This window comes from Conger conger, chromosome 13 (genome assembly GCF_963514075.1).
Source record: "Conger conger chromosome 13, fConCon1.1, whole genome shotgun sequence".
NCBI lineage: Eukaryota > Metazoa > Chordata > Actinopteri > Anguilliformes > Congridae > Conger > Conger conger.
Window position 1 is genome coordinate 32022910 of NC_083772.1, and position 16109 is coordinate 32039018.

At 49.1% G+C, this 16109-nt stretch overlaps 1 protein-coding gene across 1 annotated transcript in view; it reads right to left on the reverse strand.

Annotated features, from left to right (window-relative positions):
- Window positions 1-4516: 4516 nt before the first annotated feature.
- cbl (Cbl proto-oncogene, E3 ubiquitin protein ligase) overlaps window positions 4517-16109 on the reverse strand; it is a 21693-nt gene continuing 10100 nt past the window's right edge. The window contains exons 3-16 of the mRNA XM_061217113.1: window positions 13411-13557; window positions 12447-12603; window positions 11868-11989; window positions 11482-11619; window positions 10903-10990; window positions 10682-10813; window positions 9990-10202; window positions 9550-9681; window positions 8873-9199; window positions 8474-8568; window positions 8084-8245; window positions 7842-7948; window positions 7118-7306; window positions 4517-6263 (exon numbers count right to left, since the gene is read on the reverse strand). Coding sequence (XP_061073097.1) covers window positions 5998-6263; window positions 7118-7306; window positions 7842-7948; window positions 8084-8245; window positions 8474-8568; window positions 8873-9199; window positions 9550-9681; window positions 9990-10202; window positions 10682-10813; window positions 10903-10990; window positions 11482-11619; window positions 11868-11989; window positions 12447-12603; window positions 13411-13557 — 2275 coding nt within the window. The 3' untranslated portion in view covers window positions 4517-5997. The remainder of the gene's footprint in view (window positions 6264-7117; window positions 7307-7841; window positions 7949-8083; window positions 8246-8473; window positions 8569-8872; window positions 9200-9549; window positions 9682-9989; window positions 10203-10681; window positions 10814-10902; window positions 10991-11481; window positions 11620-11867; window positions 11990-12446; window positions 12604-13410; window positions 13558-16109) is intronic.

Sequence of the window (16109 nt, forward strand, 5' to 3'; positions counted from 1 at the left end):
AGTTTAGCTAATCAGCCTGAATCACTATGTTCCGCTGCTTTTTGCCTTTACACGGACACCAACCTATCCAACCATACCTGTAACACGGCAACATGGGGAAAGTGCTCCCTCTGGTGGTGCAATGGGAAATCACTTTCTGCAAAAACAGCATGAAGACATCTCCACATACTGCACAGGGAGGTCGGGACAGAGATGGGGAGTTAGGAATATTAGGAGACCGTTTATATCCAATGGGAAAAGCCTTTTCACAGCATTTTTCACACAAGTAAACGAAACTTTGAAAAAAAAAAAAAAAAAAAAAATTAAATTAAACTGACATATGAAGGAATGCAACATGACCCTGGCATTCCCATGTACTATACAGGTCAGTAACATTGTACACACTGAGTTTTAAAGTGACAGTATCTTAGCACATTGGTACACTGAGCATAAAGTAGGTATACTGTACATACATACACATTTACTGGAAATCTTATACTGACGAGCATTTTTACAGTCCAGGACAGTACTCGGAGACCAGTCATACTTCATGGGATGCAGTCAAAATGTCCAATCTGGAATTAAGCCCAGTTCAATACGAGTAGCAATGTGAAATCCCTCAATAACAAGCAGTGAAGACACCCTGCAAGACTTATGGAGCAGAACAGGGTCCTTTGCCATCTCCTATGAATACGAACAAACGGCCCTACACATTCTCCTACATCTTCCACACGGACCATTTCTCCTTGCAATAAAGTCAAAGCAATGTTAAGGCAGCACTGCCATGTCAGACAATGTGAAGAATCTGAATTGCTGTATGTGGCACATCGAGTAATACCAGCAGAATAATTGAAGAACAAACACTGAAATATACTTTAACGCTCACAAACAGACAGGAGCATTCAGTGCTGTTTGAGTAATTCAGCGATCAAGCAACAAGCAGAACCCAAGTTTGAATATTATCATAATTCTGTGGATGAAATGCTTCTTGAGTGCAATTTAGCCCGATCACCAGTGTAAACCATCAGCAGAAGATCATCTGTGTTCTGAGCAGTAAGTAGATCAGCAGTGCTAAACAGTGTTAGTGCCGTGCAGTATTAAGGATGAGCAGTGTAAACGCGCAGGGTTAAAGATGAGCAGTGTAAACGCGCAGGGTTAAGGATGAGCAGTGTAAACGAGCAGGGTTAAAGATGAGCAGGGTTAAAGATGAGCATTGTAAACGCGCAGGGTTAAAGATGAGCAGGGTTAAAGATGAGCAGGGTTAAAGATGAGCAGGGTTAAAGATGCGCAGTGTAAACGCGCAGGGTTAAAGATGCGCAGTGTAAACGCGCAGGGTTAAAGATGAGCAGTGTAAACGCGCAGGGTTAAAGATGAGCAGTGTAAACGCGCAGGGTTAAAGATGAGCATTGTAAACGCGCAGGGTTAAAGATGAGCAGTGTAAACGCGCAGGGTTAAAGATGAGCATTGTAAACGCGCAGGGTTAAAGATGAGCAGGGTTAAAGATGAGCAGTGTAAACGCGCAGGGTTAAAGATGAATCGTGTTAAAAGATGAACAGTGTTAGTGACATGCGGTACTATCCATCCATCCAGATAGTTTCGCCAAGATGTGATGACTTTTCTGGATTTCACCATGACATAATGGACCTTCATGGACCACTCCTTTTCTGGTTATCAATTTCTTCTATTTCTGGCACACACCAGCTGTGTCCTCACAACCAGAAGTTTCTGCCGAAGTACACCACAGTATTCTGGGGCAAAGAGTGTTTTGGCCAGCTGTTTGCTGTGCTAGGCTTGTATAGCGAAACATCAAAAGTATATTAGCCGGCTGTGGCTCAGTTTAGTAGGCAAAACTCAGCCAAGACAAAATAACTCCAAAATAGCTCTCAATATTGGCACTACCAAGGCATGAACGCTTTGCCCCAGAATACTGGAGTGCTTCAGTGGAAACCTCTGCTCATGAGGACAGTAAATGGTCAGTTGGTCAAAAAACGAGTAGTCTCTTTGTGAAATCTAGAAAATTCATCACATCTGAGTGAAACTATCTGGATGGATAGATAGTACTCTGGGTAAGAGAAAATATACTTTAATTTAATCTTTGGCTGAACGGCCCCTTTAAAGATGAGTGGTGTGAAAGATGAGCGTTGTGAAGGATGTGCAGTTTTAACGGCAAGCACAGCTAAAGACGTGCAGTGTTGATTATTTGCATAAACGATGCGCACTGTTAGAGAGAAGCACTGTTAGTGATGTGCAGTGTTAAAGATCAGAAGTGTTTAGGACACAGTGGTCATTGCATGCAGTCTTAAAGTTGATCAGTTAGTAATGTGCATGGTTAAAGATAAGCACTGTTACTGACATGCAGTGTTAAGAGATGAGATGTGTTAATGTAGCAGGAGTTAAATAACTTTGTTCTATTTGATGCATTTCACAAATTTCTGCATTGGTTTCATTTTTCGAAGTCATACTGCTGTTACTGCAGTTTTCCTATATGAGAGTTTAATGGAGTTTAATTCTGTATTGGCACTAAGAAAATTGCGTACGTAATCACTTGCGTCTTTTCTCTCCAGCCTGCAACGGACCTTTCGCACAACTGAGCGAGGCACACATCCACTTTTTAATCTCTCCGTATTTACTTCCGGTTAGTTTGCTGGCCTATACAATCTTTCTAGTCAATTTGCTTTCCTCCTCCTTCAAGTTTTAATACATCGATGTCAGTATTTATAGTATTTAGCGTTAGTTTGCATGTAGCTTTCTATCCATGTTTTCAACTCGTAGGCGTAGTTTGTATATAATCTCATTTTAGCTAGCTAGCGATAACTTAGCTAGCGATAACTTAGCTAGCGTTAGTTGAATTTGCCTGAACAAAATGGAGGAAGATAACGCCTTCAGGTACATGAGGAGGGATGTCAGCTCTACTGGGCTTAGTTCATCCCTCCTGGTTCCTCTTCGTCAATGTTCTCAACTGTGAGCTTCCACTCATTTCTCGCGGACAGCGACCTGAGGGCCAAATGGGTTATCAGAGCAGTTCACCGTCACCAGTCGGTCCAAGGTTTGCAGCCGGTATTTTCTGAAAGAGGACGTGATTTAAACTCCCGATGGCCTCCGTTGCATCAAGAAGGGAGCAGTACCGGTGTTGTTCAAGTGGAACAACTATAAGTCCACCGCGGTGAGTGTGTGGGAGTCCCTGAAAGCAGGGAGAACAACGCCAACATGGAGGCTGCGAAGGGGGTAAGCTCATGGTCATGGTTACTGCGCTGTTCCTGAGCCTGGTGCGGGTGAGTGCAAGGGGAGAAACGTTGGAAGAAATGGTTACGCTGAGGAAGCAGGTGGAGGACTTAACCCTGAAGAGGACAGAGCCCACCAGGCTTGGCAGCAGAAGGTGGAGAACGAGAGGAACGAGCTTGGACTGAACGTGGACCGCCTGGAGAGCAGGATCACGGACCTGACAGCGGAACTTGCTGGCTGCTGGAGTCAGAGACGTCTGGAGAAGAGCAAGACACAGCTGGAGAGAAGGATTGCGGACCTCCTGGCAGACAGCGACTGGAAATTATTATTACAGTGTATTATTATATTATGAAGTGCTATTATCCAAAGAAGTGAATATCTGCAGCACTGGATAAGAATATGAATGAGATAGCATAGTGTAGCTATCTGCTATTCTGTATTAGATACATTTAGCACCATTGCCATTAGCCACGTATAAAATAGGTATTTCTGTTTTATGTAATTCTGAAATATTATGAATGTACTTATGTAAGAAATATGCAATTATGGCCCAGGCTGCAATTTGCAATCGAAGATAAGGCGAATATGCATGACCAACCCTCACAGCAGATCTACATGTACTCTTTTGCCATATAAGCCAATGAGCAGTGAGCTCGTCGACGGATCCCCTGCGTCAGCCTATCCTTCTACACGACACGACAACGCGGAGTTCAGGCCAGGAGGGCGTGCGAGAGCCCGCCTACATTAAGTCCGAAGAGAACAGAACGCATATAAACGCGACTCCTGATTTTTCTGTACCACAACAGGAAGGAGAAACAAAACGAAACTACGACAGACTTCGCCGTCGATATTCAGGGAGGTATATCCGCCGAGCCCCGCCCTGCTTCCGAGCGAGCGGTAAAACACGACGCGTTCATTATGAAATACTCTTTCACTTCATTTGCCGTTTCAGCTATGGTCACCCGCGAGCGAGCCGAACAGAGCGGCTAGCCCGGCCTGTAACAGCGCGGCACGCTGTGACCGCACCCTCTGTGACCGCACCCTCTGCAACAGCGCGGTACGCTGTGACCGCACCCTCTGTAACAGCGGGGCACGCTGTGACCGCACCCTCTGTGACAGTGCGGCACGCTGTGACCGCACCCTCTGTGACAGCGCGGCACGCTGTGACCGCACCCTCTGTGACAGCGCGGCACGCTGTGACCGCACCCTCTGCGGCAGCTCGGCACGCTGTGACCGCACCCTCTGTGACAGCGCGGCACGCTGTGACCGCACCCTCTGCGGCAGCTCGGGCATGAACGCGGCCAGACCTGCAGAGTCCGCCCACACGCAGTTACTCCATAAAAATAAAAACAAAAAAGGCCGGTGAAACTGAATGTTTAGGGCGTGCCGAACCTTCGGTTGGTCCAAAGCCGGACGGCCGTACGCGCCGCGGCCCTTGCCTGGCGGGAGGCTAACAGAAGGACCCCAGTCGGCCGGCGTCGCGCGGCTTTCACAAGCCACTTATATTTTCAAGTATGCTACATTACAAAAGGAGGAAAATAATGGGATACTGTCACTTTAAAAATGTTAAACCACAATATTCACAAATGTACATTTAAGGCTTAATTGTTTAGCACTAACAATAGTAGCAGCAGTAAAGCACTTCTGATTTATTATTAATAATAATAATAATAATGACAATATATTATTAAAGTCATCCCCGACAATGTTTTCATTACAATGAGCTTCTGTGAGATTTCTGGAACACAACCGCCCCCCTGGCAATCATTTTCACACGTTCACTTTCCCCCTTTCACTGCCTGTTAACAGTTACAGCTTAGAAAAATAACTAAAGTCACAAAGCGTGGTAAATCATCGAGTTAAGTCAACATTCATTAGTTCAGGAAGGATAAAGAGAAAAAGGGTTAATGCACAGATCCAGACAAGGTCCCTCAGACTAGAATCCAGAGGAAGCGGAGACACCAGCCAGAGTCAGAGAGTTGAAGGTACGCGCTGCTTACTGATCCAGGATCAGCATCCAGAGCCCTTACCCACCCCTGGCCAAAGAGTGAAAAAAGACACTGACCTGATCTCAGGTCAGCAGGGGGTCAGGTCACAGAGCTTAATGAGGGCGGTGCTGGTGGCCCGGGGTGGAGATTCGCTGCTTAGCCAGCCGTATGCATATCAACAGAATGCAAATCAACATGGCAATAAACATCAACGGGTTTGTAACGGGTGATGCCGAGTGATCAGTGCAAATCAATACTGTATCCCCAACGGTCCCGCGATGGCCAAGTCAACAGGGGACATGTAACCTGCGAGTCAAAGGTCAATAGACTCTCCCTGTAAGCCAATGGGAAGAACAGGAGGATCACTGCTGCACTGCACACACACCCTATGGGCCAGGCTCACAACCACGCTACGCAAGTACCAAAGCCTCCACGTTACAGGCCGCTCTGCACTACAACTCCCACAATCCCTTCTGTTCCACAGCAGCACCTGCATGAGGGCGTTGGGGCCCAGAACATCCACACGGCGGCTCTGAGGAAATACACACGCATACACGTAAATATATATATATGTCCGCAACGAGCGCCTATGTACACGCGCATCTGTGAGGTATAGTTTGCGATGCCGTGAGAAGACCTCGCTAACAGTGAAGCTTCCCGCTCTTCTTCTTCTACTGCCGGTCCTCCAGATGGGCTCTGTCCCCAAGGGGGACGGGAGGGGGCGGAGCCATCTCAACCCGGCCAACGGCTGGACGAGACAGCCAGGAGACGCCCCCCCCCCTGCAGCGTCCAATGGGCACAGGAACGGCTATGTCAGGATGTGGGCGGTGGAGGGGATGGAGACGAACTCGCGCAGGATGTTCTTGGCCATCTCCATGTTGTTCTGCGCGATCATCAGGGCCTTCTGGATGTCCTGGTAGGAGTAGCCCTGGCTCATGAGGAGCTCGATCTCGGTGCTGATCTGGGGGCCGGCCCCGCCCGCGGGGGGCACGGGGCTGGGCCGCCGGTCCGAGCTGATGCGCCGCGGCAGGGGTTTGGGCGGCCGCTCTGGGGCCTCACCGCTTTCGGAGAACGCTGGTACCGAGAGAGGGAGAGAGGAGAGAGAGAGAGAGAGAGAGAGAGAGAGAGAGAGAGAGAGAGAGAGAGAGAGAGAGAGAGAGAAGAGGTCGCTCGCTCGCTCGCTCACTCACAACAAGCACTGTAAAAACACCACCGAGCTCCAGACATTCGTAGAAGATGGCGAGCATTATCTGACATTCGGCAACATATTCAAACTTTTTTCCTGTTCGCCAGGAACTTTAGCAAACGTGAACTAACAGTTTGAATACGTGACAAACTAAAATGGCCACCGACGGGCAAGATGTTGAGAGAACAAAAGTTGACAATCATTTGGCTGTGATAATGCACTTTAATCAATGTAATATTTGTTCCTACTTTTTAAAGAATCCCTGCTAAGCAGCTAGTTCAGGGTTTAGAAGTTGGGAGGTAGGGTTACGGGGGGGTTACACGGAGAGTAACTTAAACTCACCGTGTTCCGAACACCAAGTTAGCTCACCATGTTCCAAACAGCGCAACTTTCACGACGAATAACTAAAAAATGACTTCCAGACCAGCTTTGTTTTTTGTGTGCGTATGAACTTGGTACGAGTCACATACGCGATCCATTTCAGCACGCAGTCATAGCAATAGTGCTCCATTGTTTTCACTGCGGTGGGGAAGCTGTGGCTAACGAGAGACTATGAATTGCGCAGTTATTTGCAGTTCTCTATAACTGTTGATCCAATTCACATCAATCAAAGTGTTTTAGTGTCAGAGTCAATAAGCAACCATAATCGGAAACCACATTCCTCAGGAGAAAAACGTCCATTGTACGGACGTCAGCTTCCGGTGGAAGCGGCCGCTTCCCCGTGTGTTCAACAGCTACTCACAGGGCCCTGCGGTGAGCTCCGTCTCCACGGAAACCCTGCTGAAGGAGGGGGACGCGGCAGAGATCTCGGAGAGCGTGCGGCGCGTGGAGAGCAGCGCTTTGGGGACGTCGTAGCCGTTCTCCTCCTCCTCGCCCCGGAGCTCCCGAGGGCCATTACTGCTGCTGGCCAGAGGGGGCAGCTCCGAGTAATCTGGAGGTACACGCACACATAGAGGGGGTCAGCACATTTGCTCCTATAAGCCTTCAGTACAACAGGGATAAAGAGCTGAAATTAAACAAGAGACTAACTACCACTAGAGCAGGGGGTTTCAAATGTGGAGGCACAGATCTCGAAGCCTAATGTAATCCAAAAACCTGAATGCTGGTATGAGTTTTATAATGCATCACTGATAATAACCATAAAAAACATGAAACACCAAAATAAAAGCAAGAAAATTTCACGTGTTGATTTATTCTCAATTTTTTTCCCTGTCTCTGCCACAATTTGCTGCCACGAGGTAACACGTTTTTTTAAAGAAATGCATCAACCACCTCAAGAAAATACCACCAGTGGTTTTTCAATTTGGGGCTCACCCAATCAGCTCCAAAGTTCTTGCAAGTGACAGTATGAAGCCTTGTAAACTATCACTTCAAAACCACAAACAACAGCACATTGTGATTTGAAAAGAAACCATGACAAGTTAAGAGGTGAGGTTAGCAGCGCTGTGGGGTATATGACGCAGTACCGGACTCTCTGGCTTGGTGAGGCAGGGAGGCAGTAAGGCCCTGGGCGTGGATGTTGTACATGGCCTCGTACATCTGCTGCCCGTCGTCCCCGTCACTGAGCATAGCCCTGCAGCGCGGAGAGACCCGTTAGCACGTTAGCGTCAGAATGAGCAGCCGCGGCAGAATGAGCAGCCGCGGCAGAATGAGGAGCCCAGTATCACAGGAAGCCTGCTGGGCACTCCCGTTAGAGAGGTGATCTCACCAGGAGCTGAGGGCGCTGGGCAGGGGGGGGCGAGGCACGACGTCTCCTCCGCTGGCTCCCATAGGGGGCAGGACGGGGCGCGAGGAGGGGGTCATGTACTCAGACTCCTCCTCGCTCTCCTGGGCATCCTCCCCTGCCAGCTGTTTGAGAGCTGGGAGAGCCCTGCGCACAGAGAGAGAGGAGCGCCGTGTTAGACTGTGCAAGCAGAGAGAGACAGAGCGAGAGAGACAAAGAGAGAGACAAAGAGAGAGACAGAGAGAGAGACAGAGAGAGACAAAGAGAGAGACAAAGAGAGAGACAGTGAGAGACAAAGAAAAACAAAGAGAGAGACAGAGAGAGACAAGGAGAGACAAGGAGAGACAAAGAGAGACAAAGAGAGAGAAACAGTACCTGGCTGCCAGGGCATAGATGGCATTGGCTGAGGAGGAAGGCTTCACTTTCGGGCTGTCATACTCCTGACTCCCACAGGCACTCGGCCCAAACGTCTGAGAAACAGCAAAGCCAACATAAATATAAAACATACAAACACACAAATATCAAACTACAACAAAACTAACCGATACTACAATATACACACAACAATCAAAGTCTGTCACAGACTACACTACAATCCACATAACACAACACAAACTAAATATTGTCATCTAACTACAAGACACAAACACCACACATCAACCCAAATACAATCTAAAAAGGAAAAATGAAATCGGAGAACGTGGACATCATTGCTGAGCCATCAGTGCGTGATGACTCATGATGGAGTAAGAGGGTCCTGATGGCCCAGCTCACCGGCGGTTGGTCCAGACTGAGGGAGCTGTTCCGCTGTGCGTCTGTCCGTCCGTCCAGCGTGGAGGGCAGGGCGAGGGGGAGCGAGTGGCGGTTGGACAGGCAGGGGGGCTGCGTGGGCGCTTTGGGCACGGGCCGGGGGTTCCAGTCCGTCAGGGCCCGATTGGGCGGGGCCAGCGGGGGCTTGTCGCCGGGGGTGCTGGGCAGGGGCCGTCTCTGCAGCCGCGCCTCGGGCCCGGCCGAGTGGGGGCGGTCCGGGGGAGGGGGCGGGGGCAGGTCGCGTAGAGCGGGGGGCAGGGGGAGGGGCTTATCTTTGTGGTGCGCTGCAACCTGCCGGACAGAAGCGGTTACGGTAAGCAGTCTGACCGTACAGTAACTTACAGTAACATACCAACTATAACCATGATCAATACTAGTGTAAATACGCCTTTTAGAGACATATACTCATACTCATCATATACTGCTATGTACTGTATTTCATCAATAAATTCTCCAGTTCTGCAATACATAGGAGTCACAGTCAGGGTGTACTGCAGGTGTAACAGGGGTATAATATGACAAAGGACTGTAATAGGACAAATACATGAAATAGGATGAATGTGTAATAGAACTGTAACAGAACTGTAATATGGATGTAGTACAGTTGTAATAAGGGGCTAAGGTGCAGGGCAGGCGCTTGCCTTGGTCGTGGCCCCTGGGCTGGAGGCCCCGGGAGGGTTTGGGGGCCGGTGTTGGAGCAGGTCGAGGCGGGGTGGCACAGGGGGGAGAGAGGCCTGGGGGGCCAGGGACATGGGCGAGGGGGGGCGCTCCACCTGTGGGTCATCAAGAGCACCACTGACTCCACCCATCAAACATCAGATTCATAATGATTCTGCCTTTCTCTGAGGTAGAGTATATAGTTGAGAGTGAGAGAGTGTGAGCAGACTGGTGGGCCATTCCACGCACGCACAGCACCCTGCGGGTTTTCCTTTTTCTGTGTGTTGTTAGATAAGATATAGAACCCCTGAAAGTTTGAGCTTCATATTCAAGTTTAGTTTTTCCGGTCGAGCCGTTTAAATTTCTGCGCCAGAAATTGCGATTTTAAGAGGAGCATAACTTTGCAAGGAAAAGATTGGCTCACCTTGGCACATGCGAGCCTGCTCATCATCAGGTGGGGGTCATCCAGCCGATCGTCGTCATCATCGCTGGGTGAGGGGGCTTCCGCCCCAAACATGCCCCTGCAGCCCCCGTACAGGCCCCCGCTGTTGTCCTTCGGGTCAAAAGGGTCCACCACTATGGGCTCTGTGCCCTTGATCTCACAGCGACAGAACGGACAGCCCTGACCCTCCGACTCCTGGCAGAGAGAGGAGAGAGAGCGGGGAGTGAGTATAGGGGCAAACAAGTGTGGTTTGGGGGCAGGGCTGAGTGGGCGTGGTTTGGGGGGCAGGGCTGAGTGGGCGTGGTTTGGGGGGCAGGGCTGAGTGGGCATGGTTTGGGGGGCAGGGCTGAGTGGGCATGGTTTGGGGGGCAGGGCTGAGTGGGCATGGTTTGGGGGGCAGGGCTGAGTGGGCGTGGTTTGGGGGGCAGGGCTGAGTGGGTTTGGGTGTGGTTTGGGGGGGAGGGCTGAGTGGGTTTGGGTGTGGTTTGGGGGGCAGGGCTGAGTGGGCGTGGCTGGGGGGCAGGGCTGAGTGGGCGTGGCTGGGGGGGCAGGGCTGAGTGGGCGTGGTTTGAGGGCAGGACAGAGTAGGCATGGTTTGGGGGGCAGGGCTGAGTGGGTGTGGGTGTGGCTGGGGGGCAGGGCTGAGCGGGCATGGTCGTGGTTTTGTCACTGACCTGCCAGGCGGTGAGGCAGGATGTGCACATCAGGTGACCGCAGGGCTCGATCTTCACGTCCTTGTCGTTCTCCGCACAGATCTTACACAGCTGGAAGGTGGAGCCCATCTCACAGTACAGCTCGTACTGCTCCTGGGGACGGACGGACAGACAGACAGACGGGTGAGCGCGTGTTGAGGGGTCGGGGCAGGGGACCTGCAGGCGTGACGAGTCAGTCTCACCTGCGTGACTTTGATATGGTCCTGAGGGGACGGCTCACACAGCCCAGTGAGGTCCGGGTTTTGTGTCCGTCCATCCGGGAACAGGTAGCTACAGACAGACAGGAACAGGGACAAAATGCTCATTCTGTGGCTAACAGCATGCAAAGCAGTTACAATTAATCCACTAGCTATCAAGTCAGCGTAGTTTTAGCCACATACTCATTGCACTTGATAGAGTTACAAAGCACGAGACCCCTTGGAGATATAGTGAAATTAACCAGCTAAAGAAACGGCCACAAACTGCAGGTACATCACATCCATGCAGAACAGCTTGCAAGGTACAATAAAGCAGCAAGAACTGCAAGATGGAAGAATAACAGAATATGACGTGGTTTCTCCCATTTAAATCTTAATTTCAAATCAAAATTTTAATCACACACGAAAACTAAAAGTAACACTTCACTATTATCGTAAAAGCGTTACAGATTAATTTGTTAAGAATGAAGCGCTGTGGAATGTGAGTTTTGAACAGCTAATTTCAGCCAAGCAGAACGTCTATTTGGGGAAAGCAGAAGAATCGTTGGGGAAGCGGAGACTCACAATCCCTCCCGGAAGCCGTCGATGAGCGCCTGGAACAGCGGCTTGTTGTGGGGGATGGTCTGCAGGATGTTGCCGTCTGCGGTGACGTAGCCGATGGCCCACTGGCCCAGCCGCGTGCAGCTCAGCCTGAAGATGTAGCTGCGCAGGAGGTCAGAGGTCAGGAGAACCATTAATACCACATCAGTACTACACAGACCTGGGCCAAACGCATCGGTGTGCTTTACTGAGCTCGTCCGGTTCATCGGTGAAAATCGATGAAATGCTCTCAAAAAGTGCAAATCCTGGTTCTCTTGGTTGGCTCAATTGTACCGGTCAAGATTAAAATCGAGCACATAAACATATTAGAATCCAAAACGATTACGTACCGAGGTCTGAAAGTCCCTCACCTGCCTGGCTTGTGGATGAACTTCTGCAGACGTGCTTTGACCTCGTCGTACGTGAGGAAGGCCATGTACCCTGGGTGTGTCACCGCCAGGCTGTTCCAGTTCCGCAGCAGAGACGACCATGGCTGCAGGAAACGCAAAACAATACCCCGCTAAGTGGTCAATACTACGGGCAGCAGGACGCATGCCTGGTCGGATAACGCACTGCACCGTATGTAAGATCGGGCATAACCCATAAGCAGAACCCTTACAGGGGACTGGGAATGGGGCTAGTTAGACCCCCCAGAATTGCGCTTATACAAGACCATATTTTCTCTACTTTTAAGGAGTGTGAGAAACTTGAGGATGTTTAAATGGGTCAAACACAGTGAATTCCCAAAGCAGAAAAAAAAAGTGTAATGTCGCATAAAATAGATGCTCCCCTTTTCTGGGCTCTTAACATGGAGCTCTGTGCACACCATCCATCCGCAATACGTACTGCATGTAGAGTTTGATTGTTCCCCACCCTGGACCAATCAGACATGCATAAAGCACCCTGGACCCATCAAGACCAGACTAAACGATCACACATTTGAGGCATACCTGGAAGAGCCTGGTGAAGATGTCGAACTCGAAGACGGAGATGTGGTCGTTGCAGGTGAGGTCGATGGTGGACTTCAGGGCCATGGCCTCCAGGCCTGAGCTGATTGGGTGAAACTCGTGCAGCGCCTGGCGGAACACTTTCCATGGAACGATGGTCCTGTGGGGAGAGACGCTTCCACATTTACAAACCACACGCGCATTTACCAACCACACGCGCATTTACCAACCACACCCACACACATTTACTAACCACACGCACAAACCACATGCACATTTACTAACCACATCCACATAACCACACGCACACACATTTACTAACCACACGCGCATTTACCAACCACATGCACATTCACTAAGCGCACGCACATGTACATGTACTAACCACATACACATTTACCAAACACACGCACATTTACTAACCACATGCACAAACCACACGCACATTTACTAACCACACGCACAAACCGCACTCACATTTACTAACCACACGCACAAACCACACGCACATTTACTAACCACACGCACATGTACTAACCACATGCACATTTACTAACCACACGCACATGTACTAACCACATGCACATTTACCAGCACATGCACATTTACTAACCACACACACAAACCACACTCCCATTTACTAACCACATGCACAAATCACATGCACATTTTCTAACCACACGCACATTTACCAGCACATGCACATTTACCAACCACATGCACATGTAGCAACCACATGCACATTTAGCAACCACATGCACATTTAGCAACCATACGCACATTTACCAACCACATGCACATTTAGCAACCATACGCACATTTAGCAACCACACACGCAATCTTCAAAACCAGCTACACAGGTACCCATCTGTATCTGTTCAATGGTACTCAGGACAGCACTGGGAGCTGGATCGCAGTAATCACACTCAGAAATGTTGTAGTGCACTTCTAATGAGAAATAACTCACTTGTCCCCAAACGACCTTCTCCAGAACTCTGCTGCGTCCGCCTTGGTGATGCGGAAGTTGTCTCCCTGGAACAGGCCGTTCGGAAATATGGCTTTGAGCTCAGCCAGCATGTGACTGAATATCAACGACAGCTTGGTCAGGTTCCGCCTAAGGAGACAGACAGAGTGACATTCAGACAGACGGTTACAACTAACAGTATTACAATGCAGCCATGCCCCACGTGTGTATACGCATCATACACCTGATGGGTTAATTACTATTGACTCATGTTGTGTATCAGGCAGCTGATCAGCCACAACACTAATGAGCCTAAACCAAGCAGTCCTCACTGTACACTGTATGTCTCCATACTGTCCCACTGTGCCCCAGAGACACTATCTACACACTAAATCATCAGAACACAGGCGCGCACGCACAGGCACGCTCACACACACACACACACACACACACACACACACACACACACACACACACACACACACACACACACACACACACACACACACACACACACACACACACACACACACACACACACGTGATGCGCTGCAGCACATTGTTGCCGCACAGGGGCAGTGGGGGAGGGGCGGGAGAGAAAGGCTGGTTCTCAGGGCAGCACAGTGGGAGATTGTCCAGGCCGTCCGGCAGGGAATTGACATGCAGAGACAGAGCCACGCAGCTGGGCCTACCGTACACCCAGCCAGAGAAAGGGCCACTTCAGCAGAGCAAGAGAGAGAGAGAGAGAGAGAGAGAGCGAGAGAGAGCGAGAGAGAGCGAGAGAGAGCGAGAGAGAGCGAGAGAGAGCGAGAGAGAGCGAGAGAGAGCGAGAGAGAGCGAGAGAGAGCGAGAGAGAGCGAGGTTCTGCCACTGTTCATCTTCTCCCCATTAATTCCTTGGGCAAATAATCCTTAAAGTGGGAGGATTCAGCATTTTCTTTCTGCAAAGCAAGCCTGGGATGTCATGGATTTTCCTTATCCACTTATGCCCTAATCCTCTTTTATGATTGGCAATCCCACAGCGCTTCATAGTTTGATTCATAAATTTGACAGGCAATGAAGGCAGCTCTCTCTCCAAATGTTCCTAACCACAGTGAGTGCAGACGGGACATTCGGCAGCAGTGTTTGCTGCCTGGTGTTGACTGTCGTATATGCTCAGAGCATGATTTCTTCTATTCACACATGCACACATACACACTGAGCACTTTATTAGGAACACTATTGTGACGCAACCATTGGTATGCCTCAGCAGACCAGGCTACATTTTTCCCCAGTCTTAAACGGTCCAGTTTTGCTGAGCCTGTGCCCACTGAATCCTAAGCTTTCTGGTCATGGCTGACAGAAGTGGAACCCAACGTGGTCTTCTAACTGTTCTAGCCCATCTGCCTCAAGGTTAGACGTGTTGTGCATTTGGAGATGCTTTTCTGCTCACCACAATTGTACAAAGTGGTTATCTGCGTTACTGCAGCCTTTCTGACAGCTTGACCGTTAGCACCATTCTCTTGAGACTGTTGTGTGTGAAAATCCCAGGAGATCAGCAGTTACAGAAATACTCAACCAGCCCATCTGGCACCAACAATCATGCCATGGTCAAAATTAGAGATTTTCCCCCCGATTTTGATGATGTGAACTGAAGCTCCTGACCCATATCTGCATGATATTATGCATTGCACTGCTGCCACATGATTGGCTGATTAGATAATCACATGAATAAGTAGGTGTAGAGGTGTTCCTAATAAAGTGAGTGAGTGTACATCTGCTGTTTGCTACTGACAGTTTGTCTAAGTACAGGCATGCATTGGAATAGCGTGTGTGTGTGTGTGTGTATTTCAGTGTGAATTTGTAGTGTGTGTGAATTTGTAGTGTGCGTATTTCAGTGTGAATTTGTAGTGTGTGAGAGAGTGTGCGTGCAATTCAGTGTGAATTTGCAGTGTGTGAGAGAGTGTGTGTGTGTGTATTTCAGTGTGAATTTGGAGTGTGTGTATTTCAGTGCGAATTTGTAGTGTGTGAGTGTGTGTGTATTTCAGTGTGAATGTGTAGTGTGTGAGTGTGTATTTCAGTGTGAATTTGTAGTGTATGTATATCAGTGTGAATTTGTAGTGTGAGTGTGTGTGTGAGAGTGTGTGTATTTCAGTGTGAATTTGCAGTGTGAGTGTGTGTGTGTGTGAGAGAGTGTGTGTATTTCAGTGTGAATTTGTAGTGTGTGAGTGTGTGTGTATTTCAGTGTGAATTTGTAGTGTGTGTGTGAGTGTGTGTGTGTGTGCGTGTGTGAGTGTGTGTGTATTACAGTGTGAATTTGTAGTGTGTGTGTGTGTGTGTGTGTGTGTGTGTGTGTGTGTGTGTGTGTGTGTGTGTGTGTGTCAGTGTACGGCCTCAGCGTCAATTCTCCACTTCACTTCCTCCACTCAGCCCTGCTAAGCCAAGCGCTCCATCACCTGAACAATCAAACCCATATCCAGCCAGTTACACACCGAGGGAACAGGCTTGAGGAAGTCCTAACTTCCACTTTATATTACAGGCTTTAATGAGAACAATAACCACCCCCGATCTTACAGCTGTGTACACGGTCACACCTTGTTTTATATCCCTTTATTACACAATGGGCTGATTTCACACACAGTTTAACCTTAGTCCTGGATGAAATTTGTTTTGGGATGGATAATCTCCATTCACAATTTAATTTAGTATAGGACTAGGTTTAAT